At 42.0% G+C, this 25,043-nt stretch overlaps 1 protein-coding gene across 7 annotated transcripts in view; it reads right to left on the reverse strand.

Moving 5' to 3' along the window:
- TBC1D31 (TBC1 domain family member 31) overlaps positions 1-23,330 on the reverse strand; it is a 67,021-nt gene extending 43,691 nt beyond the window's left edge. For 4 of the 7 annotated variants that reach the window (XM_025001497.2, XM_005215359.5, XM_059893183.1 and 1 more), the window contains exons 1-4: positions 23,081-23,330; positions 18,027-18,173; positions 14,180-14,295; positions 10,499-10,677 (exon numbers count right to left, since the gene is read on the reverse strand). In XM_025001497.2, the coding sequence (XP_024857265.1) occupies positions 10,499-10,677; positions 14,180-14,295; positions 18,027-18,173; positions 23,081-23,157 (519 nt within the window). In that variant the 5' untranslated portion in view covers positions 23,158-23,330. Of the gene's footprint in view, positions 1-10,498; positions 10,678-14,179; positions 14,296-18,026; positions 18,174-20,407; positions 20,505-23,080 lie in introns of all 7 variants that reach the window. The other 3 variants (XM_059893184.1, XM_010811949.4, NM_001046073.2) reach the window with 2 other exon arrangements.
- Positions 23,331-25,043: the final 1,713 nt, after the last annotated feature.

Consider the following 25,043-nt stretch of genomic DNA (forward strand, 5'->3'; position numbering starts at 1 on the left):
CATATTTTATTAGAGATGCAATTTACTTAATGCACAATTGAGACTGAAAGGTGGAAAAGCTGAAAATGTCATTTTATTCTCATAATTTCTATTTCTCTATTACATAAGCAGTCAGCAATGCTTACTTCAATCATGTAACATTTTTATTAAAATTGACCAATATTTTCTCATAGGTTTCAATGGCCTCAAATAGACCTTTGTGTGCCATCTGTGTAAAACACACAGAGGGAGGTAGAAAAGGAAGCAAAGAACATGAAAAAAATTCAATACCCTAAGGACAAGCATTCCTAGCTATCCCCTCAAAATAAATTCCTGCAAACAGCTAACAGTTACAGCTCTAGCTATTTATTCTTTTTTCCCTTTATTTTCCCCTCAATACAGCTTTGGTCTTCTATTTTATTCCTCTGAACCACAGAAGAATTATAATTTCTTTATACACTCGTCTGCCCACAGGAAATCTACCCTAAGACCCGATGCATGGAACCCCAAACACTGCGGACAAAACTGAGCAAGAGACGCAACACCCTTCGCAGCTGAAGATACTCGGTTGGTTCTGAGCGGGCAGAAGTCCTGTCTGTCTTGCTTATTCTTGTGTGGTCAGTGGCAAGCACAATGACTAGAACTTAGTAAAGGTGCGCAACAGTTTTTTGTGAATAAATGAATGAACAAATCTTTTTCTTACTAGGTTGTATAGTATACGCATCTTCACCTTTAACAGTTTATGTCGAGTTCTAGGTATTTGTTCTTTGGTTCCACACAGATCAGCCTTCTTACCCGCATTAGAACTGACTCTAACACTTTATATCTGAACACGTCTTCTTGTGTCTACTACTGCGTCTTTACAAGCTTTATTATTTATTTTTTATTATTTTTAAAACATATAACTGTTTTTGTGTGGAAAGAGAGGGGCAGGGACTCATAGAGGAGGCAGAGCACCTTTAAGGATTTGTTACCTTTCATTCTGACATCTTCACAATTTTACTGGTGTCAGAGGGAGTGCTATTAATACATTCCTTGGGGATGAAGTGTTCAGCATCTCTAACACTGGTCTAGAGTGTCTCTGAGTATTCAGAATCTAGACGTAACCATCATCACAGTAGTGAGAGAGATGTCCAGAGAAAGAGAAGGATCAACATGGCATCTACCATGGCTTTCCCCAGTGTTACAAAAACAATGGGTCAATAAAGCATCCACATGAAATATGGCAGCCTTGCAACTAATTTGTATTATTGTCATCCAGCTATTGTATACATATAGTTACGCAATGATTCTAACAGTTAAAAACATTACTATAAAAATTTTAGAGAATTGTAAATATATATATTTACATATATAATACATTATCTCTTTTTTGATAATAATGCTAAAAAACATACATACATGCATACAAAATGTACTATGGACCATACCGGTTAATTAGAACAATCTACTAAGGACCACAGCTGTAAGACTCTAAAAGATGCTAGCTCAACTATATCAGATGCCCAGGCCCTTGCCTGATCCAGCTTCTCCTCACTTTTGTCCTGGGCTCCCTTTATCAAAGACAATCTGGTAGGTCTTTTGCCAACAGTTCCATTTTATTAAGAAGATTTGTAATATGAAGGTCTTACAGAAAGAACTTTCTGTAAGAAAGTTCTTTCTGTAATGAATGCATTAAATGAATGCAATCTATAATGAATGCATTAAAACAGTTTCTAATCCGATATCAAAAAAAGTGTCTTAAATTTTTTATTATAATTAGCAGTATTTTTCTAGAAAAGTAATAAAGTTTATTCCTACTGAGAGAAGCAAAAGCTTAAAAGTTAATGAGCATCAGCTGCTATTTTGAGGAATAGCTGTGATAGATTATTGCCTACATGATTATTCATTACTAGATTTGTAATTTTAATTGCCAGATTTTAATGATTATAAAATTGTTCCTAATGAATCATGTCATTATTTAGATAGTGTCATCTCCTGACAAACAAAAAATGCTTAGAAAAAACTTCAAGAGCACTAACAAAATATACTTTATGAAGGCTGGCTGCACCTTTTCCTTACAAAATATGAAAATCCTAGGCTTCCCAATTCACTTTTGAGAGGTATGTGAATTCTTTTCAAAGTTGAAAGAGTTCAGGATAGTAGTTAGAGAAAGTTAACAGTGAAATGTACAATTCAGCAAAAATTTACTGAGTGCCCATGTATATACAGACTAAGCTTCATATCAGATCAGTCACTCAGTCATGTCTGACTCTTTGCGACCCCATGAATCGCAGCACGCCAGGCCTCCCTGTCCATCAACAACTCCCAGAGTTCACCCAGACTCACGTCCATCGAGTCAGTGATGCCATCCAGCTATCTCATCCTCTGTCGTCCCCTTCTCCTCCTGCCCCCAATCCCTCCCAGCATCAGGGTCTTTTCCAATGAGTCAACTCTTCGCATGAGGTGGCCAAAGTACTGGAGTTTCAGCTTTAGCATCATTCCTTCCAAAGAAATCCCAGGGCTGATCTCCTTTAGAATGGACTGGTTGGATCTCCTTGTAGTCCAAAGGACTCTCAAGAGTCTTCTCCAACATCACAGTTCAAAAGCATCAATTCCTCGGCGCTCAGCCTTCTTCACAGTCCAACTCTCACATCCATACATGACCACAGAAAAAACCATAGCCTTGACTAGACGAACATTTGTTGGCAAAGTAATGTCTCTGCTTTTGAACATGCTATCTAGGTTGGTCATAACTTTCCTTCCAAGGAGTAAGCGTCTTTTAATTTCATGGCTGCAGTCACCATCTGTAGTGATTTTGGAGCCCAGAAAAATAAAGTCTGACACTGTTTCCACTGTTTCCCCATCTATTTCCCATGAAGTGGTGGGACCAGATGCCATGATCTTACTTTTCTGAATGTTGAGCTATAAGCCAACTTTTTCACTCTCCACTTTCACTTTCATCAAGAGGCTTTTGAGTTCCTCTTCACTTTCTGCCATAAGGGTGGTGTCATCTGCATATCTGAGGTTACTGATATTTCTCCCGGCAATTTTGATTCCAGCTTGTGTTTCTTCCAGTCCAGCATTTCTCATGATGTACTCTGCATAGAAGTTAAATAAACAGGGTGACAATATACAGCCTTGACGAACTCCTTTTCCTATCTGGAACCAGTCTGTTGTTCCATGTCCAGTTCTCACTGTTACTTCCTGACCTGCATACAAATTTCTCAAGAGGCAGATCAGGTGGTCTGGTATTCCCATCTCTTACAGAATTTTCCACAGTTTATTGTGATCCACACAGTCAAAGGCTTTGGCATAGTCAATAAAGCAGAAATAGATGTTTTTCTGAAACTCTCTTGCTTTTTCCATGATCCAGTGGATGTTGGCAATTTGATCTCTGGTTCCTCTGCCTTTTCTAAAACCAGCTTGAACATCAGGAAGTTCACGGTTCACATATTGCTGAAGCCTGGCTTGGAGAATTTTGAGCATTACTTTACTAGCGTGTGAGATGAGTGCAATTGTGTGGTAGTTTGAGCATTCTTTGGCATTGCCTTTCTTTGGGATTGGAATGAAAACTGACCTTTTCCAGTCCTGTGGCCACTGCTGAGTTTTCCAAATTTGCTGGCATATTGAGTGCAGCACTTTCACAGCATCATCTTCCAGGATTTGGAATAGCTCAACTGGAATTCCATCACCTCCACTAGCTTTGTTCGTAGTGATGCTTTCTAAGCCCACTTGACTTCACATTCCAGGATGTCTGGCTCTAGGTCAGTGATCATACCATTGTGATTATCTGGGTCGTGAAGATCTTTTTTGTACAGTTCTTCTGTGTATTCTTGCCATCTCTTCTTAATATCTTCTGCTTCTGTTAGGTCCATACCATTTCTGTCCTTTATCGATCTCATCTTTGCATGAAATGTTCCTTTGGTATCTCTGATTTTCTTGAAGAGATCCCTAGTCTTTCCCATGCTGTTGTTTTCCTTTATTTCTTTGCATTGATCGCTGAAGAAAGCTGTCTTATCTCTTCTTGCTATTCTTTGGAACTCTGCATTCAGATGCTTATATCTTTCCTTTTCTCCTTTGCTTTTCGCTTCTCTTCTTTTCACAGCTATTTGTAAGGCCTCCCCAGACAGCCATTTTGCTTTTTTGCATTTCTTTTCTATGGGAATGGTCTTGATCCCTGTCTCCTGTACAATGTCACGAACCTCATTCCATAGTTCATCAGGCACTCTTATCTATCAGATCTAGGCCCTTAAATCTATTTCTCACTTCCACTGTATAATCATAAGGGATTTGATTTAGGTCATACCTGAATGGTCTACTGGTTTTCCCTACTTTCTTCAATTTAAGTCTGAATTTGGCAATAAGGAGTTCATGGTCCGAGCCACAGTCATCTCCTGGTCTTGTTTTTGTTGACTGTATAGAGCTTCTCCATCTTTGGCTGCAAAGAATATAATCAATCTGATTTCGGTGTTGACCATCTGGTGATGTCCATGTATAGTCTTCGCTTGTGTTGTTGGAAGAGGGTGTTTGTTATGACCAGACTAAGCTTAGTGACACGCTATTAAGTGTTCTCTGATGCCATCATCACAAAACCTTGTCTGATACATACTGAACCACAGTAATCAGAAATCTTAGGATTTATTCCAAAATCTCTAGCTAACAGAGCTAAATGTCCTACCTCCTAGTATCAACAAAAGAATTAAAATTTTCTAATTCAAAGAAATGTAATTGGTTCACCTGAGAGCATAATGGAGCCACTTCAGAGTAAACCAAGCTTCAACTCAGAACTGCACCTCTTTCATAAGCTATGTGACACTGGGCAAGTTACTTAATATTCCTGAAGTGCAGTTTCCCCAATTATAAAATGTGGATAATTGTATCTACCTTTCAGGATTATTTAAGCTTAAAAATAACAAAACAAAGTGTTAAGTACATAATAAGGATTCAACAATTGGTATCTATTACTGCTGTTGTTTAGTCGTTAAGTTGTGTTGGACTCTTTGCAACCCAATGGACTGTAGCCTGCCAGGCTCCTCTGTCCAAGAGATTTTCCAGCCAAGAATACTGGAGTGGACTGCCATTTCTTCCTCCAGGGGATGTTCCTGACCCAGGGATTGAACCCAAGTCTCCTTGCGTCTCCTGCACTGCAGGTGGATTCTTTACCACTGAGTCACCTGTGGTATTGCTATCTATTACTATCAATTACCAGTACGGCTAGGTACAAAAATCAGTGGAAAGCAGATGGAGCAGTTAATTCTTTAAAAACATTTTGAAGTCAAACTCAAACTATTGACTGATAGTTTCTAATCCGAAACCTTTAGGGAAGATGTGTTCCAGAATTCAGAACTACTTATGATCTGAGAAAGGGATCAAACCTGGGTCTTCCACATTGCGAGCAGATTCTTTACCATCTGAGCCACCAGGGAAGCCCAATACAATGCATATTCTGTAACATTATGTAGAACTCTCAGTGACTTGGAGCGACACCCCATACTCAAATATATTAATATTTCAGCCTCAGGTCAACTTAGTTCAGATTTTGCTGCCAGATGAATTCCAATCAGATTCTGCCACCAAATGAGTTATTAAAAAACATCTGGGTTTTTGAGTTGCTAATAAGGGATTATGCATCTACTTAATATAGTTCAAAAGAAAAAGAATACAGTTACCTTATAGCTTTTTAGAAGATACCTAATTGCACTGAAATAATCCTATAAAGCTGGATAACAGATAACAAAAATAACAGCAATATAGAAACAGCAGCAGCTGCAGCTAACTAAGCACTTATTATGCACAAGCTTCGTGCTAAGCGCTTTGCACAGATTATCATTTTCAATCCTGAAACCAACCCTGAGGTAAGCACGATTATTATTTCCATCTTACACACAAGGTGAATAGCTTGTCAAAAATGATTCATGTGAATCTACTCAAGACTTTAGACTTAAATTCAAGTTTCCAAGAAATCAGTAGCATCAGCTGCTACTTTGCAACAAAGGTTCGTTAGTCAAAGCTATGGTTTTTCCAGTAGTCATCTATGGATGTGAGAGTTGGACCATAAAGAAATCTAAGCACCAAACAATTGATGCTTTTGAATCTTGGTGTTGGAGAAGACTCTCGAGAGTCCCTCGGACTGCAAGGAGATCAAACCAGTCAATCCTAAAAGAAATCAGTCCTGAATATTCATTGGAAGGACTGATGCTGAAGCTGAAACTCCAATACTCTGGTCACCTGATGTGAAGAACTGACTCACTGGAAAAGACCCTGATGCTGAGAAAGATTGAAGGCGGGAGAAGAAGGGGACGACAGAGGATGAGATGGTTGGATGGCATCACCAACTTGATGGACATGAGCTTGAACAAGCTCCAGGAGGAGTTGGTGATGGACAGTGAAGCCTGGTGTCCTGCAGTCCATAGGGTCGCAGAGGGTCAGACACAACTGAGTGACTGAACTGAACGTACAAGGTATCAGGTGAGAAAACAAGTTAAATGATGCAATGAGGAGACAGTAACACAAATCCAGAATGTGTGGCATTTTCCAACACAACTAACTGGCCTGGTGTCTTTAAAAAAAAAAAAGAATTAATGTTAGGGAAATAAAAGAGAAAAGGTGGGAGACCATTTTAGATTAAAAGAGCAATCATAAATGAAACCCGTATCATGTGTTACCATGTGTCATCAATGGGAAAAAAAAAATCACAAAATTTGTATTTAAAATATAAAAGCAGACTCAGCCATAAAAAAGAACAAAACAATGGCACTACAGCAAATGGATGGACCTAAGGATTGTCATACTGAGTGAAGTCAGACACAGAAACACAAATATCACTTAAATGTGGAATCTAAAAAAAATGGTACAAATGAACTTAGTTATAAAACAGAAGCAGAGTCACAGATGTAGAAAACAAACTTATGGTTCAGTCGCTCAGTTGTGTCTGACTCTTTGAGACCCCATGGACTGCAGCACGCCAGTCTTCCCCATCCATCACCAACTCCCAGAGTTTACTCGAACTCATTGAACCCATGATGCCACCCAACCATCTCATCCTCTGTTGTCCCCTTCTCCTGCCTTCAATCTTTCCCAGCATCAGGGTCTTTTCCAATGAGTCAGTTCTTCGCATCAGGTGGCCAAAGTACTGGAGTTTCGGCTTCAGCATCAGTCCTTCCAATGAACACTCAGGACTGATCTCCTTTCTGGTTGGATCTCCTTGCAGTCCGAGGGACTCTCAAGAGTCTTCTCCAACACCACAGTTCAAAAGCATCACTTCTTCGGCACTCAGCTTTCTTTATAGCTATGGTTACCAGGGGATAAAAGGGGGAAGGATAAACTGAGAGACTGAGACTGACATCTATACATTACTGTAGGTAAAACAGATATCTAAAAAGAATCTACTGCAGAGCACAGGGAATTCTGTTCAATACTCTGTAATGGCTTATATGGGAAGAGAATCTAAAAAGGGATTTCTGTGGTGATCCAGTGGTTAAGAATCTGCCTTGCAACACAGGGGACGAAGGTTCAACCCCCAGTCAAGGAACGAAAACCCCTCATACCTCAGGGAAACTAAGCCCATGCACAATTACTGAGCCCATGCACAACCTCTGAGCCCACGTGCCACAAACTAGAGTCCATGTGCCGCAACGAAGATTCTGTGTACCTCAACTAAGACCTGAAGCAGATGAATAAATAAACTTTTTTTAACAAAAAGAATCTAAAGGGTGGACATATGTATAACTAATTGATTTTACTGTACATCTGAAAGTGACACGACATTGTAAATCAAATATACCCCAATAAAATTTAAAAGTAAAAAACTGCAGTAAAAATATAAGTTTAATAAAAACTTGATAAGAACTAAAGTTTTGCTTTAAGTTTAGTTTACAATTACTTCCTGTTTTCAGCAGAATAAGCCAGGAGTGACAACCATCTGACTCATCTCCAGTTCTTGTATGGCCCAAGAGAATGAGTTTTATGTTTTAAAATTATGTCATTTCAGGTGGTTATGTAAGTACACACATATCCTCAATTTTGCTCTTTGCCAGCAAAGCCAAAGATGTTTACTATCTAGTCTTTTGAGGAAAAGCTTGCTGGTAACCTAAAGATAGACTATGATATTCTATTATTTTAGAAGAATATACTTATATGTATATTGCATACTGTATTTACATTTACTACATTTAATTTTATTTTATCACTAAGATTTGGAATCCTATTTTTTTAAACTAAAATGTCTGAACCACCAAGCCAAGGTTAAACCTGGCAGCTCTTTAGTGTATACTATTCTAGTTTCATGGTAAAAATAATAGATGGTTTTTGTGTCATTGTTTCATGACTGTTTCCATTGTGGCTTCAACTCTCAGTGTTCTCTTTCTTAGACTTTAAAATAACTTAAGTATTAAAGCAACTGAAGAAAAAACCTACCAAGGCATTTGACCAAAATAGCTGATGAGTAAGCTGGCTGTAACTTATATCTTTTTTAAATGATTAAGAACCCTGGGATTTTTGTGGAGACTACAAAATGACATGAACTGCTAGTTGTTCATGCTAATAACCAAGAAATTAAAAGCAATACTGCATGTATAATATAACCTGAAGCAAATTAATTAAATGGGAGATGCAATCCTGAAAACAGCATTTAGCTAATCAAATAGCAAACAAAAAACCTTAAAAACAAAAGAAATGGATTTTTAAAAAGTGATACAAGTGTACAATGGAATACTGATGAGCAATAGAAAGGTAAAAACTACTGATGCATAAAACAGCAAGGATGAATCTCAAAAACATGATGCTGAACGAAAAAAGGCTTTACACAAACCATTACTGAAAAGCTCTACTTCTGTGAAATTTTAGAACAGATAAAACTAACCCACGGTAGAAGAACATCAGAGGAGTGCTTACCTGGGAAGGGATATGCTGGAACTTTCTGGGATGGTGGTAACAATGTTATGCTATGCTAAGTCACTTCAGTCATGTCTGACTCTGTGCGACCCCACAGACGACAGCCCACCAGGCTCCCCGGTCCCTGGGATTCTCCAGGCAAGAACACTGGAGTGGGTTGCCATTTCCTTCTCTAAAGCATGAAAGTTTAAAGTGAAAGTGAAGTCGCTCAGTCGAGTCCGACTCTTAGCGACCGCATGGACTGCAGCCCGCCAGGCTCCTCCGTCCATGGGATTTTCCAGGCAAGAGTACTGGAGTGGGGTGCCATCGGTCGGCCAGGCGCGGCGCGGCGCCTCGCCTCGGCCGGCGCCTAGCAGCCGACTTAGAACTGGTGCGGACCAGGGGAATCCGACTGTTTTAATTAAAACAAAGCATCGCAAAGGCCCGCAGCGGGTGTTGACTCGATGTGATTTCTGCCTATTGCTCTGAATGTTAAAGTGAAGAAATTCAATGAAGCGCGGGTAAACGGCGGGAGTAACTATGACTCTCTTAAGGTAGCCAAATGCCTCCTCATCTAATTAGTGACGCGCATGAATGGATGAACGAGATTCCCACTGTCCCTACCTACTATCCAGCGAAACCACAGCCAAGGGAACGGGCTTGGCAGAATCAGCGGGGAAAGAAGACCCTGTTGAGCTTGACTCTAGTCTGGCACGGTGAAGAGACATGAGAGGTGTAGAATAAGTGGGAGGCCCCCGGCGCCCCCCCGCCCCCGTTTCCCGCGAGGGGGCGGGGTGTGTCCGACTCTTAGCGACCGCATGGACTGCAGCCCACCAGGCTCCTCCGTCCATGGGATTTTCCAGGCAAGAGTACTGGAGTGGGGTGCCATTGCCTTCTCCAGTGGTAACAATAGGTTTGCACATTATAAACGTATATGCATTTATCAGAATTTAACAAATGAATGCTTAAGACATACATTAAAAACAAAGTTTACATCAACAAGTACTAAACCCAATTTAAATGCAGGCTGAAGCACTGATGAGCAAGTATACTGATGTCCGCAATTTACTTTAAAAAAAAAAAGTTAATAAACAAAGGGACAGACAGATGGATAGATTCATAATATAGTTTACTAATATGTAAGTATCATATGCGCTTCCTAGGTGGCTTACCAGTAAAGAATTCACCTTCAATGCAGGAGACACAGGTTAGATCCCCAGACACAGGAAGATCCCCTGAAGAAGGAAATGGCAACCCACTCCAGTATTCTTGCCTGGAGAATCCCATGGACAGGGGAGCCTGGGCTACAGTCCATACAGTCACAAAGAGTTGGACACAGCTTAGCAACTAAACAGCAACGAAGTACGGTATGGTACAGGGGGACCTAGGTGGTGGATGCACATGTGCTCACTGTGAAATTCTTACAAATCTTCTATACATTTACACTTTTTCATAATTGGGTTAAGAAATAAAACAAAATCAATCAGCTAAGTAAAAACTATCACCTAACTAAAGTTGAAGTTACATACTATAAATAATAAAACAGTTTTGCTTGTTGCTGACATAACTGAGGCAAAATGAAACATTACTTATAACATCCGTATCCGGCTGATCCACAAACTAGCCTGAGAAGCACCACAGACCAAGACGCGCTCTGTCCACTGACCTTCTGTATTCCAACAGACTGGAGAATATTCAGCTTTCTTTTCCTCTGGAAGGTATCCAAGTCCCAGAGCTGTGCTGTATCAGAGGAGGTGGTAATGGCGTATCTCCCTGATCCGTGCACAGAGATCGAAAACACCGATGATTCATGCCCTCTCATCCAGCTAACCAGCTCCTTGGTGACTGAGGGAAAAAGGCAAACAGTCATACAGGTCAAACCTGGTATTTCATCCAAGAACAGATTCAACAGATGGCCAGGGATCACATGAGGTCCCTTCAACTCCATTAACATCTGAAAAGAACAGAAGCCTGTGACTGACTGATGAAGTGCACCAGGGGACATGGTAGTCACGTGGATTATCAGGGAGGCAGGAGGAGATGAGGCTGAAAGGGGGTTTAAGAACAGTCTTGAATGTGACATGACAGAAGCCTGGGCTTTCTCTTGAAATAGTCTTATATGTAAGAATACCGTATCTGGGCTGTTTCAGAAAGAGCACTTTGAAGACATAGTGAATGTACTGGAGAGGAGGAAGAGATTACAAAATGACTAGTTAATCTGTTGCTGTGATAATCCAGGCAGGAGATGAAGAGGGTCTCTACTAAGCGTGTGGCAATGGGGAAAGGAACAAACTCAAGAGCTACAAAGGAAAAAAATCAAAGGACTCAGTGATTCAGTGGATCCAGCGGCTCCAGTTCAGTTACGTAAACAGGAGGTGACTCTACTATGTGACATAAATACACGAGGGGGATCAGACTTAGTGTGAGAAGAGATAACAGATTTGATTTCTAAAAACTGACTGTGTGTGTGTGTGTCTGCATGTGTGACACACAGGCAGAGAAAAAAGACACACACAACTATGTCAAGAGAAAGCCCAGCCTTCTGTCGTGTCACGTTCAAGAGAACATCAAAAATCCTCCAAGATAATTATCAGTGGGTAGTAAAATTGTAGTGATTTTTATTTTCTCTTTACATTTTTCTGTGTTTCCAAGTTTCCTATGACAGGCATGTTACAGTTTTATGGTCAGATTTGGTTTGTTCCTCCAGAAAGATGAACCTGGGGCCCAGAAAGCCAGATGTAAATCTGGGAAACATTAAGATATAAAGTAGGTCAAACTGAAGACAGAGGAACAGATAAATGCTTGGGAAGGGAGGACTGGCTTCCAAACACCAGTCTGAAGTCTGGCATCACTTAATGGGCAATTTTTCACTGGCCTTCAGTGAGAAAAGAAAAATAAGCATAACATGATGAGTTTTCCACAAAACTGAATTTAAAATACTACCTTTAAATCTATTATATCCTTCTAAGTTTGTTAAAAAAAAAACAAACTCCATTTCATGAAGTTACATTGTTTTTTCCAATGTCAATTAGCAAAATTAAAAGTTGACAACCTATGTGGGTTCCTCTACTTTTTCTTTTTAATTGGGTCAAATACCCAACTGGAGTGGGTTGCCATTTCCTTCTCCAGGGGAACTTCTCAACCCAGGGATTGAACGTGGGTCTTCTGCCTTCCACGCAGAATTCCTTACAGTCTGAGCCATCAGGGAAGCCCCATCCAAAAGTCTAGGAATCACAAAAGAACCCAGAAAAGAGTCAGAAAAGTAGACCCAAGAGAGGTTAACAGTAGAAAACCAAGACTCCTGAAAGGAGCTAAAGTGTTAGAAGCTATGGAGAAACAAAATGAAAAGTATGAAGAGGATTTATATGATCAGAGGTTACTAAAGACCCTGGAGATAGAAGTCTCAGAGGCATGGAGTGGGGGTTGCAGGGGAAGAGGCAAGGGTCAGAACCCACGCATGGAGCGGGGAAGACACAGGATCCGGCAGTGGAGAGAGGGAGGTGGCTGGGGAGGTGGAGACGACAGTAAGGAAAGGGCTTTGTTAGGAGGGTTTCCATAAAACAGGAGAGGGTATAAAAGATACAACTAAGATGAGAGGAGAAGGGGCTGATGGAATCCAAGGAAAGCAGTCACAGATGAGTTTAAAGACTTAGTGTATCAGAACTTCTGTATCAGCAGTGTGTGTAATACCAAAAACTGAAAACAGTTTCAAATCCACCAAAAGGTAATAGTCATTAAAAGGTAATAAACATTAATAGTCATGGTATAAGGAATTCCCTGGTGGCCCAGAAGCTAGGATTCTGTGCTTCCACTTCAGGGGGCACCGGTTCAATTTCTTGGTTGGGAAACTAAGAGCCCACAAGCCTGCAGGTGAGGCCAAACAATAGTAGTAACTTGTATTGCAAACATTTCTAGAGTAGAATTATTGAGTATTGATCTTAAACACATAAATTTTTCACAAGGGAAGGAAGTGATTCTATCAAATGATATAGATAGGATGATCATATATTTTATAAAAAAAGTATATGCAAAGAAAACAGATTAGACAGGTGGGCCCCTGATATAAAAGCACTGACTGTCTCTGGGCACGACTGCCTTTCCTTCCTGCAGGTGCTGTGAGAGGGTGGCAGTGACTGGGAGCAGGGGCCTGCAGCAAGACTCCCAGATTAGAAATCCTGGCTCTGCTGCTTACCAAGCTGTGGAAACCTGGTTAATCTATTTCTGTGCCTCAGTTTCCTCATCTGAAAACTGGGCATAAGAATAGTAACCATCTCTGTGGGTTACTATGATGATTAAAATTAATAATATGTATAAAATCATAGACCAGTACCTGGCAAGGAGTAAACGCTATATAAGTGTTAGCCAGCACTATTATTACTATTCTTATTGTTTACAATCTTTCTAAATGTTGTATCTGATACATTAATAACAAGAAAAAACAACACAGTTGAGATTTTTTTCTTAATAGTAAGTTCAGTTTATAGAACTCTTTAGTTCTCTATTAAAAAGTGTAATGTGGCAAAAAATATCAATACACTTGTAAAATTTAAAAAGTTTTTATCCTTGTACATATGCAGTAAGGAATTTGGCCTACAAAGAGAGGTATGCATGGCCTTTGTCCAGCAACCTCTACACCCTTGGAATTTCCCCAGTGGTGGGAGTGTCTCTGTTATCTGTGGTAGGTCCCTGGACAAAACAGATGGTTTGTGCTACACAGAGAACCTCAGAGTGGGGGCTGGCCACACCATAACGACCAACCACGTGAGTGATTAGAAGGCTGAGGCTTTGGGTCTCATACTATTTGCCCAACCTCCAGAGAGAAGGAGGCTGGAAACGGAGTTCAACCAAGTTGGCAACCAAACGCTGATGTAATGGAGTCCCAATAAAAACTCAAGAGCTTGGGTCAATTTCCTGGTGTGGCAGTACTCGGTGCAGATGGCCACATGTGGATGCTGGGAGGGTAATGTGTCCTTGGGGATGATGGAAGCATCTCTTTTGGGAGCCTCCCAGAATCCACCCAATGCGTCTCTTCCTTTGGCTGGTTTTAATTTGTATACTTTTGCTATAAAGTTATTTTTTAAAAACTATAATCATAAGCATAGTGAATTCTGTGAATCATTCTACTGAATTCTAAAACCTGGGGGTAGCTGTGGGGAACCCTGAATTTGCAGCCTGTTGATCTGATGTGAGGATGGCCTTGGGATCCCCAAATTTGTGGCCAGTGTCTGAAGTGAGAGCTGTCTTGTGGGGTCTGCTCCCTCCCCTCAGACTGTACAGACTGGCCAACTCCCTGCAGTATTTCCACCTACATGTCACTCTGCTTCAAAAAATAAATAGGACTTCTTACCTGTATCGAAACATTTAATAGAATAATCAGCTAATGCCACAAGGAATTCAGACTTCCTATGAAGATTAAAGGCCAGAGCTGTGCAAGCTTGCGCTGTTCGCTGAACAAGATTAAACCTAGTAAGAGATTACTGTGTTAGTATCAGAATTTCTTCCGATATTGTAAAACTTCATGTCAGCAGAGTCCTTAGAGAAGAAGAAAATGAAACCCAGGAAAATGAACTCCCATTTTGGCAGAACAAAGCACATGACGAAGAGGGCTACCTGCCATGGAAAGGCGTTTGGATCTTACTTCCATGCGATGGGGAGCCATGGAGAGCTTTTGAGCAGACCAGAACCACGGCCAGGCATGTCTTTTAGGAAGAGGATTCTGGGTGTAAAATGGAAAGGTGTCAGAAGTCAAGGGGAGAAAGGTCTGGTGATGCATCAAACAGGGGGTGAAGAGGGAGGAATCAGGAACCCTCACATGTGAAGTGGAGATAAAAGATGTCTCATAAGGTTGTCGTGATGGTTAAATGAACACATGATGATTAAGTGAAATAATGTATGTTTAAGTGCTTAGCAGAGTACTTGGCACCTAGCTAGAGTTTCATTAACCAAAAAAATGAAGTTTTCAAACTTCAGCAAAAGAGGAACAAGTGCGGCGGTAGGAAATAGTAATTCTGGTTTTAAACATGTAGCATTAAAGACAGGGAGGCCTGGCGTGCTGCAGTCCACCGGGTCGCAAAGAGTCGGCACGACTGAGCGACTGAACTGAATTGAACTGATTAAGGCCTTTGAAAAGCATTTAGAGCTGTGCTGTCCCAAAGAAATGGAATACAGGCCATGTGTGTTACTAAAAATTTTCTAGAAGCCACACTAAAAGTTAAAAACATATAAAATTAATCTTAACATATTAAACTTAATTCATTGTGTATCTAAAATATTGTCATTTCAACATTTAGTAAAAAATCATCAGAGATACTGTACATTCTTTTTTCTCACAGTGAATCTTCAAAACCCAGTGTATTTTATACCATCAATGAATCTCAACTTGGCCAAGCCACCTCTCAAGGGCTGAGGGCAGTCGGTGGCTACGGCTTTAGACAGTGCTATCTAGAAGCTCCCCAGTGGGCGGGGGAAGCAGGTCTGAGTTAACAATGTTCCATGGCAGCTGAAGCCTGAGGCCTGGTGGTAATGAGCTGATTAAAAAAGAATACAGAGAATACGGAAAGAAGCACGCTGGGGACAGATGCCCCAGTGGCAGGACAATAAGGGCAAAGACAGTGGAAAAGTCAGCAAAGCAAGGGGAAAACCGACCTCAGAGGCGGGAAAGTCAGGAAAGACTTGTACCTTGAAGCAAAAGAAAAATTTCATAAAGGATGGAAGACAAGAGTATTTAGTAAGATGAGAACTGAAACAAGACCACTGGATTAAGCGACTAGGAAGATTACAAGTGGGCCCACTGCAGTGGCCTTCAGGATTAGACAGGCCTGATCTCAGGTCACAGCTACGCCACACGTACCTCTACTCGGATGTGAATATCTACAGAGAGACAAGGAACAGTGGACAGAATAAAAGAGAGGAACATTCAGGGTGCAAAGTCCCACGGGCAGCCATAGAAATAGAGATTAGCAGTGTTACAAATGAGGATCATCTAGTTTTACAAACAGTTGGACTTGCAGATATATTTGAGGTTGTGGTGGGAAGAAGGAAAGGCAGCTTGAGGGTGTCTATTTTCCCATGAATTAGGAGGGTAGGCAGTCAGAGTAAGAGTAGAGTCTGAACACAAGGAACCGCAGAAATTGGTTAAGGTTTGGAAAACTCGGAGAAGAATGGAATGAGTAAATGACAATAGATAAAAGCAAATGAAGTACCTGCATCACTGATGTTGAAGTTCATTGCTCTATAATGCAGTCAATCAACAATTATTTTTATTTTGTTCAGTTTGGGATTTTTATTTTATTTTGTTTAGCGGGAGCAAAGAGATAGGTATATTGATTTACGATTGGGAACTGGCTGCGTAGGTTATGCAAGAGTAATGGGTGGGAGAATTATGACCATTAGGTAAGGAGTGGAAACAATGATTAACACATTTCTACCCAGTAAATCACAGACAGATAAATCATTTATGAGCTCTTCTTTCCCTGAACTATTTGAGAATTAGGTTACCGAAATCACGTTTCCTATGAACAAGGAAAGTTTCCTATATAACCACAATAAAATCATCAAAATCCGAAAATTACATTATATATTACTACTGTCTAATCCCCAGACCTCAGTTTTGTCCACTGTCCTAAAAACCTCCTTTACAGCAAAGGGATCGGTCCAGACCCAAGCCTTGACTTGTCGCGTGTCTAGGCTCCCTCTGTCTGCAAGTCTTCAGGCTTTCCGCATCCTTCATGTCCTTGACCCCTGTGAAGGTCACAAGCCAGTCTTGCTATCCAATGCCCCTAATTTAGCTTTGCCAGCTGGCTCTACTGATGAGACTCAGGTCACCTGTCTTTGGCAGGAATATGACAGAAGTGACACTATGCTCTCACCACTGCACCCTATCAGGTGGCACACGAACTCTGATTTGCCCCACTACTGGTTATTTTAACTTTAATCCTTTGATGAGGTGGCGTCTGCCAGGCTTCTTCACTGTAAGATTACTGCTTTTTTTTCTCTTTAGTATTTTGGGGGGAGGTACTCTGTGACTGCAAACATCTATCCCCATTAAACTGTTGACTGCAGCATGAATTCCCAGATTTCCGTTTTATTCAGTGGGCTACAAGCCACCACTATCATTTATTTTGAAACTCACTGTCTCCAATCTGCCCAGAGAGAGAGCCTTCAAGGTGACACTTCTGTCCTTTGGACACATCCCCATCCTTCTTTGACAGAGTCCTTCTTTCTGGCTACAAAGCACTGCAGGCTTATCTTGTATCTTCCCTGCCTCCATCCTAAAACTGGCTGTTTCTCCAAGGATCCCGAATTCCTTGAAGCAGACTAATATTTAGAAAAGAACTGGGCACTGGGTATATTCATTACTACTGGGGTGTTATTGCTTCCAGGCCCTATCAGTGAACAAAGCTAGGAAATTTATGTCCATATAATTCATTCACTTTCTTATACACACACCTCTATTTATTTCTCTGTCTGTCTACATATATTCAAAACCAAGGATTCATACAGACAGAACCAAATGCAATCCGGGTCCACAGGGTTTAGTCTAGTTTTCTCCTTCTCCATATTTGCAACTCCTCTTTCCAATAGTCAGGAACCTGGCCCCCATTAGCCTCAATACACTCATTCGACCAAAGTCCCCGTCTTTCCCATGACTGCCCCCATCCCCATACAGACACTTTCTGACTCTCTGGCTGGGCCAGCACAGTTTTCCCGTTCCACCGACCCCCACTGCAACGATGACTACCTCCATCAATTCCCACCTAATGCATTCTCACTAAATTGTTTGGTAAAGGAAAAGAAGAGGAGGAAGAGTGATGATCAAATCTGTAAAGATTCCTAGGTCTAGTTCACTCTGACAATAATGCATTATATAAAGGCCACTGTGCTTTTTCTAAACAGGTACCAGACATTAACTGATAAACTAGAGATAATGAAGGTTGAAATTTAAGGAAAAAACAAGCTATTAGAGATGCTGTTAAAACGAGAACTTTAATTCTCTTTTAAAAAAACCCCAAAACCCAACCATTTTGTCTTTCTATTCTTTCTCACTTTATTCCACCAGCACTAATGGCAGAATTTTACAAAGTGTCTGAAATGTAGTAAGTACTTAATAAATCTTTCTAAATGAATAATCAATGGTAGGTACTAAAACAGTCAAGAAAGTAATCACTTGGTAAATATCCAAAGTATTTGCTCACCTGTTTCCACACAAGTCAAAAACATAGATATTTCCATGATGGTCCCCAGCAATTAAACAATCACCCGAGCTATCAAAAGCCACGTTCAAGAATCTTAAAACTTTGGGAAGGTAATCCGAAGTGTTGTGAATGATGTTCACTATAATTCTGCCAAAAAACAAACAAAACAAAAAACCATTAAACTCTATGTCAAGCATTACTTGTTATTATGAAGCCCATGCATTGTGTAGTACACCTCACTAATTTTGAAGTTTTTTGCCTACCCCTTCTTCCCTCTTCTACTTCTCCTCCTCCTGTCCTAGAAGCAACCACACAGTGACTTCTGAAAACTGTATAGGATGTTATTATCAGAGTTGCTACTGTTCGTTTATTCATCAAACACCTAAAAACTCACAAAGCATTGGACACTGCATAAGCCAGGAGATAAGGGTAGTTGATAGGCAGAGGCCCTGCCCTTACGAAGCTTTCAGCACAGGAGTAGAGACAGACACTAAAAAAATAGTTTCTCTGGTGGCTCAGGGTAAAGAATCCGTCTGCCAATGCAGGGAACACTGGTTCCATCCCTGGTCCTGAACGATTCCACAGAACAACATGCTGGAGAACAACTAAGCTTGTGCACCAGAGCTACGGAGCCTGTGCTCTAGAGCCCAGGAACTGCAACCACTGAGCCTTTCCGCTGGAACCACCGAAGGCTGTGCACCCTAGAGCCCGTGCTCTGCCACAGCAGCAACCTGCACACCACATCAGGAGAGCAGCCTCTGCTCGCCACAACCAGAGGAAAGCCCGTGTGGCAACGAAGACCCAGCACAGCCAACAAATTACTTAAAAAAATTATTTAAAAAGATAAACACACACATGAGCAGATTTAAGTGACAGACAACAGGGTATGATAAGAAAATGTATTTTTGACCGAGTTGTTGGATTGTTACACCAAGCAAGACATAAACAATGAAGTAATTAACGAAAAGTAGTTTTATATAAATCACAAACTACCATATGTAAGAAAAATTTCAATTCAATATCCTAATTTTAAAATACCCTGATGAGACTTTGTTTTTGTGACTCTGGGTGTTCCAAGTATACATGAATTTTATTTTCAAGTATATCTGTTGTTGTTGTTCAGTCGCTCAGTCATGTCCGACTTTTTGCGACCCTATGAACTGTAGCACTCCAGGCTTCCCTGTCCTTTATTACCTCCAGGAATTTGCTCACTCATGTTCACTGAGTCAGTGATGCCATCCAACCGTCTCATCCTCTGTCACCCCCTTCTCCTCCTGCCCTCAATCTTTCCTAGCATGAGGGTCTTTTCCAATGAGTCAGCTCTTCGCATCAGGTGACCAAAGTATTGGAGCTTTAACTTCAATCTAAAAATATGATTATATCTGTCTAAAGGTATTATTTTTTGAGAGCAAGATCAATACCATATATCTGCTGAAAAGCAAACTTATAAATCTGCAGAATTAATTAACTCCTTAAAATAATACATGTGTGTATATCTGGGTCATGAAGACCAGAGTAACCCCACTCTCTCCTGCTGCTGCTGCTGCTAAGTCGCTTCAGTCATGTCCGACTCTGTGCGACCCCATAGACGGAAGCCCACCAGGCTCCCCCGTCCCTGGGATTCTCCAGGCAAGAACACTGGAGTGGGTTGCCATTTCCTTCTCCAATGCATGAAAGTGAAAAGTGAAAGTGAAGTCGCTCAGTCATGTCCGACTCTTAGCGACCCCATGGACTACAGTCTACCAGACTCCTCCATCCATGGGATTTTCCAGGCAAGAGTACTGGAGTGGGGTGCCATTGCCTTCTCCGCTCTCTCCTGCATGCATGCATGTTAAGTCGCTTCAGTCATGTCTGACTTTTCGAGACCCCATGGACTGTAACCTGCCAGGTTCCTCTGTCCATGGCATTCTCCAGAAAACAACACTCAAGTGTGTTGCTGTGCCCTCCTCCAGGGATCTTCCCAACCCAGGGACTGAACTCCCGTCTCCTATGTCTCCTGCATTGGCAGGTAGGTTCTTTACCAGTAGTGCCACCTGGGAAGCCCACTCTCTCCTGCAACAAGTTTTCAAATCATGAAATTTCTTAATTGACTTTTAATGAATTTGAATTTTAATATTGGAAACAATTGCCTCATTATCACTTCATTTAAAAACCACCAAATTAAGTATATCAAACATTTTCTTTACTTTATTTAAAAATAAGGCTTCTGAGACTCATTGGATCAAACAGTAAAATTATTTCTATCTAGTTCCTGACAAAGATTCTCGGCTTGACCAAACTTTAATCAGGCTTCAGAACCTTCTCCTAGGCTCATCTGTACATTCCCTTGAAAAATCTAATTTTAGCAAGCATGCTCAGTCAGTTTAATAAGAACCCCCTACCTTTAATACCATCATCCTTGACACCTGATGAGGTTCCTCATTCTCCATCATCTCCCAACTGCTGTCTGATCACTCTGGCCCATCTTCAGCAAGAATCCTGTGAGGTAGATTTACCCCAGATGTTTTCTCTTGGTAACTTTCCATCCTCTGACCCCTACCTTGGTCTCTGTCTCTAACTTCCCTCTTGCTCAGGCTGTGTTCTGAACCCAGCCCAGAACACATCAACTCCAGTTCTACACTGAGGTCTTGCTTCCTCTCTTGCAATAATAGTCTTGAATAATGTTTCTTTTCACCACTTTAACTCTTGTCCAGCTCTGGTTTTTCTCTGACATTCCCAAAGGGGAGTGGGGAGAATGTATTGAGACAATAAGTAACAACATCAATATGTTCCCTGGCAATTAAACTTCGACCAAGCAAAGGACTTTTCCCTCCAGTCTTTTTTCTATAATGTTTACAATGTGTGTGTGGATTACGAAATTACATGATCATTGTTCAAAATATGGAAAATACAGAAAGACACTAATAATTTTATTATAACCGTACCATCATGACATAATCACATTTAATAGCAAAATTCTATCCTTCTGACTTTTCATATAAATCACACATACAAGTATTTATTTTAGAACTGTTTTTCAACAGCTTGTAATTTGCCTGATGGTGCTCCTCAGTCCTTAAACATAATAAAAACATCAAATATTTACTGAATACCCAGATACATGAGACACTAATTCCCTAAGACAATCTTGCTGTTAAGTACCATTATCTTCACTTACTGCCTAAGATTAACTTGCCCAAGGTCACAGAGCTGGTGGGTGGACATTTACTTCCACTGCAGTCCCTCTGACTCCACAGTCAGCGCTCCCCACCCCCCTGCCCTTCTCAACATCATAACAACGGGTATTAATGAACAAAAAGAAACAATGTTTTAGTGGAAGAAACAGATAAGGACATTTTCACACAAATGTGAGTCATTTTCTGAATCTTGTATGTGTATCTAGATATTAACAGTAAGGAAAAAAATTATTGTGGGCAGGCATAATTTTTAGAACATTTAGAGAATCTCAGAAGTAGAGGCGGCGTTGGGACTTCCCTGGTGGTCCAGTGGCTGACAATCCACCTTCTAAATGCAGGCGACGTGGGTTCAACCCTCGGCAGGTGAACTATGATTCCACATGCCACAACTAGTACCCAGCACAGCCAAAACAAACAAACAAACAAACAAATTTTTTTAAATAAGTAGAGGTGATATTTACATAAACTCCAACTTTGGGAGTGAAAAATCTATATGGAAGAATTCCTGTTCCAGACGAAATGTTAATTCAAAGGAGAGACTGAGACCAACCAGAAACCAAATAAGCTAATGGAATCATGTGCAGCACTGTGCTTTTGCAGTTGGCACTCAAACTCTACTGATTTTTTGAGAAGCAACCAAAGAATCAACAGAAAAATTACTAGAACGAGAAACACATGAAATATGAACACAAGTGAGGCAGTAAAGTCAATGGAATCCTAAGGGATTAAAAGCAGTAAGATTAACACGGCACCAATATGGCACCACTTTGGGACAAAGGCTCCCATTAAAGTCACACAAAAGCATCAAACAGGACAGAGACCGGGGAAAGCATGAAAAGAAGAGCTGGGGAGGAAGGGATGACTGGGCAGAGCAAGAGGATTCTTAGAGCAGTGAAAATATTTTGTATGAGACCATAATGGTGGATGGGTCATTATACATTTGTCCAAACCTACAGAATGCAGAACACGAAGACTGAATCTTAATGTAAACAGTGGAATTCGGTTGGTAACCATGTGTCAACACAGGCTGAGCAACTGCAACAAGTGTACTGCTCTGGTGGGGGACACTGGTAAAAGTGTGGCTAGGCGTGTGTGGAGGCAGGGGATGCACGGGAAATCTCTGTACCTTCCTCTCAGTTTTGCTGCGAACCTAAACCTGTCCTAAAGAAACAAAGTCTATTTTTTAAAAAAGCAGCAGCAACGCTGACCTTACTAGAAGGCTGACCTACGCTGGATACACATTAATTCATAAACTCCGAGAGAATCAGAAGTTTGTTGCGTTCCGCAACTGTCCCCCAGCGCTTAGAAGCCTGGCACAGAAGTAGGTGCTCATCAAACAGTTGATGACTAGAATGCTTGCATGCCCGACTGCTAACAATGATTCAAGAATGGATAAAAGATTTAAGGATGGCATTTGGAAGAGGGAGAAGTGCATTCTTTTCCGGCATCCGTTCCTCCTCCTGAGTTCTTTCCCAGATGTTATAATTAACAAATAAGTTACTGAGCATCTACCGCGTGCCAGGAATACCACAGGGATTCCGGGCTAATTAAAGCAGGCAGTCCTGGCTCCCATCAGAAATGCAAATTCCCCAGCATAAATCAGGCCCTCCACGCTGATCCTAATTGAGACTCCTGTCCCCAAGACAGGGGAAGGGGGTCTCTAACGATCATCAAAGTCAAGCTACCTGCGTTTATCAGAGGTCACCCAACCCGGGGATCACGAGCAGGGTAAGAACCAGAACCTCCGTCCGGTTCCCCGCACCCCCTTCCCGAGACCTTCCCCAACGGACCCGCAAACGCCTCCCCGAAACCGCGGATCCGCCCCTCGCCAGCCTCCATCCCCCTCCAGCGCGCGCCTCCTCCCGCCGCGGCCTGTACCCGTCCCGAGTGGCCGGGGATGGCTTGCGGTGCCATATCTTGCCGCTCTCCTTGCTGCCCAGGTCTGTGCTCTGCATGTCGCAGCTCCCGCGCGGCCGCCGCCGGCCCGGACAACGGTCTCGGCGCCTTCCCAGCAGGCGCCGCGCTCCCGGCCCGGGAAACTTCAAGCGCCGGCCGAGGCTGCAGGGATCCTCCGCGTGGATCGTACCAACCGCGCGCAGGACGCCGATATTTCTATTTACAACTAATCGGGCCTTCCCTCCCAAACTCCGCCCAGCCAACCCTTCCCGCTCCGGACGATGGAATCGGCCAACGACCTTCTCCCTTAGGTTCCACCCCTTTCGCGGTCCGCCTCCCAAAGCCTTCTGGGAGTCGTAGTTTTCTGCAGGTGTAACATGGGCGCTTGGTGTCGCCTTGGGAATTCTGATCTCTGGGCGCCTCGGTGAGTTTTAGACTCCCAAGGGAAGCAAAGAAAATAACTTTACCCAGTGGCCCCGGATTGTGTTCCACATTGCGTTTAGGGATTAAGAAGTTGTACAGACAACTAATAGAGAAGAAAGGACCCAAATGCATGGAGAGTTAAAGGGTTCCTTTTATAGAGTATTCCGGTTCAAAAAGAATCTTGATAAGTCTGCTCTTGTTGACCTTTTTACCGTCGTCATGAGTGTTGTTTCAGTTCCATAGTCTAGTTCAGTTCAGTCGCTCAGTCGTGTCCGACTCTTTGTGATCCCATGGACCACAGCATGCCAGGGCTCCCTGTCTGTCACCAACTCCCAGAGTCTACTCAAACTCATCTCCATTGAGTCGGTGATGCCATTCAACCATCTCATCCTCTGTCGTCCCCTTCTCCTCCTGCCTTCACTCTTTCCCAGCATCAGGGTCTTTTCAAATGAGTCAGCTTTTCGCATCAGGTGGCCAAAGTATTGGGGTTTCAGCTTCAACATCAGTCCTTCCAAGGAACACTCAGGACTGATCTCCTTTAGGATGGACTGGTTGGATCTCTTTGCAGTCCAAGGGACTTTCAAGAGTCTTCTCCAACACCACAGTTCAAAAGCATCAATTCTACGGTGCTCAGCTTTCTTTATAGTCCAACTCTCACATCCATACATGACTACTGGAAAAACCATAGCCTTGATCAGACGCAGGCTCACTATTATGGTGTCCAATTCACCAAACATGCACCAATAAAGCAGTGTGATCAACAGTAGGTTGTGTTGACACCAGAGAAATTCTTTCTGAAGACTATTTACTTAGAACTTTCATAGTGCTTTGTTGTTGGTGTTTTGTAGCTAAGTTGTGTTGGGCTCTTTGCAACCCTATGGGCTGGTAGCCCAGCAGGCTCCTCTGTCCATGGAATTCTGCAGGCAAGAATACTGGAGTGGGTTGCCATTCCCTTCTCCAGGGGATCTTCCCAACCCAGGGATTAAACCAGAGTTTTTTGTGTCTCCTGCATTGGCAGGGGAGTTATTTACCACTAGCGCCACCTGGGAACTAGGTATCAAACATGCTTCCCTGGTGACTCAGACTGTAAAGAATTGGCCTGCAAAGCGGGAGCCCTGGGTTCAGCCCCTGGCTTAGGAAGATCCCCTGGAGGAGGGCACAGCAACCCACTCCAGTATTCTTGCCTGGAGAATCCCCATGGACAGAGGAGCCTGGCAGGTTACAGTCCATGGGGTCACAAAGAGTTGGACTTGACTGAGCAACTAAGCACAGCAGGTATTGCTCTTCCATAGTGCTTGAGGATTATCAATTCATTTAATTCATTTAATCCTCATAGCGAACCTACAATATTGATAGTACCATTGTCCCCATCCTTAGTGCTCTGTGAGGTAGTGTTGGTTTCCTGACGCTGCGGCTAAGACAACAGAAATTTATTATCTCACTGTTCTATAAGCCAGAGTCTGAATCAAGTGTTGGCTGGCTGCTCCCTCCAGAGGTTCTAGGGAAGCCTCCGCTCCCTCTT

Source organism: Bos taurus, chromosome 14 (assembly GCF_002263795.3).
Source record: "Bos taurus isolate L1 Dominette 01449 registration number 42190680 breed Hereford chromosome 14, ARS-UCD2.0, whole genome shotgun sequence".
Classification (NCBI taxonomy): Eukaryota; Metazoa; Chordata; class Mammalia; order Artiodactyla; family Bovidae; genus Bos; species Bos taurus.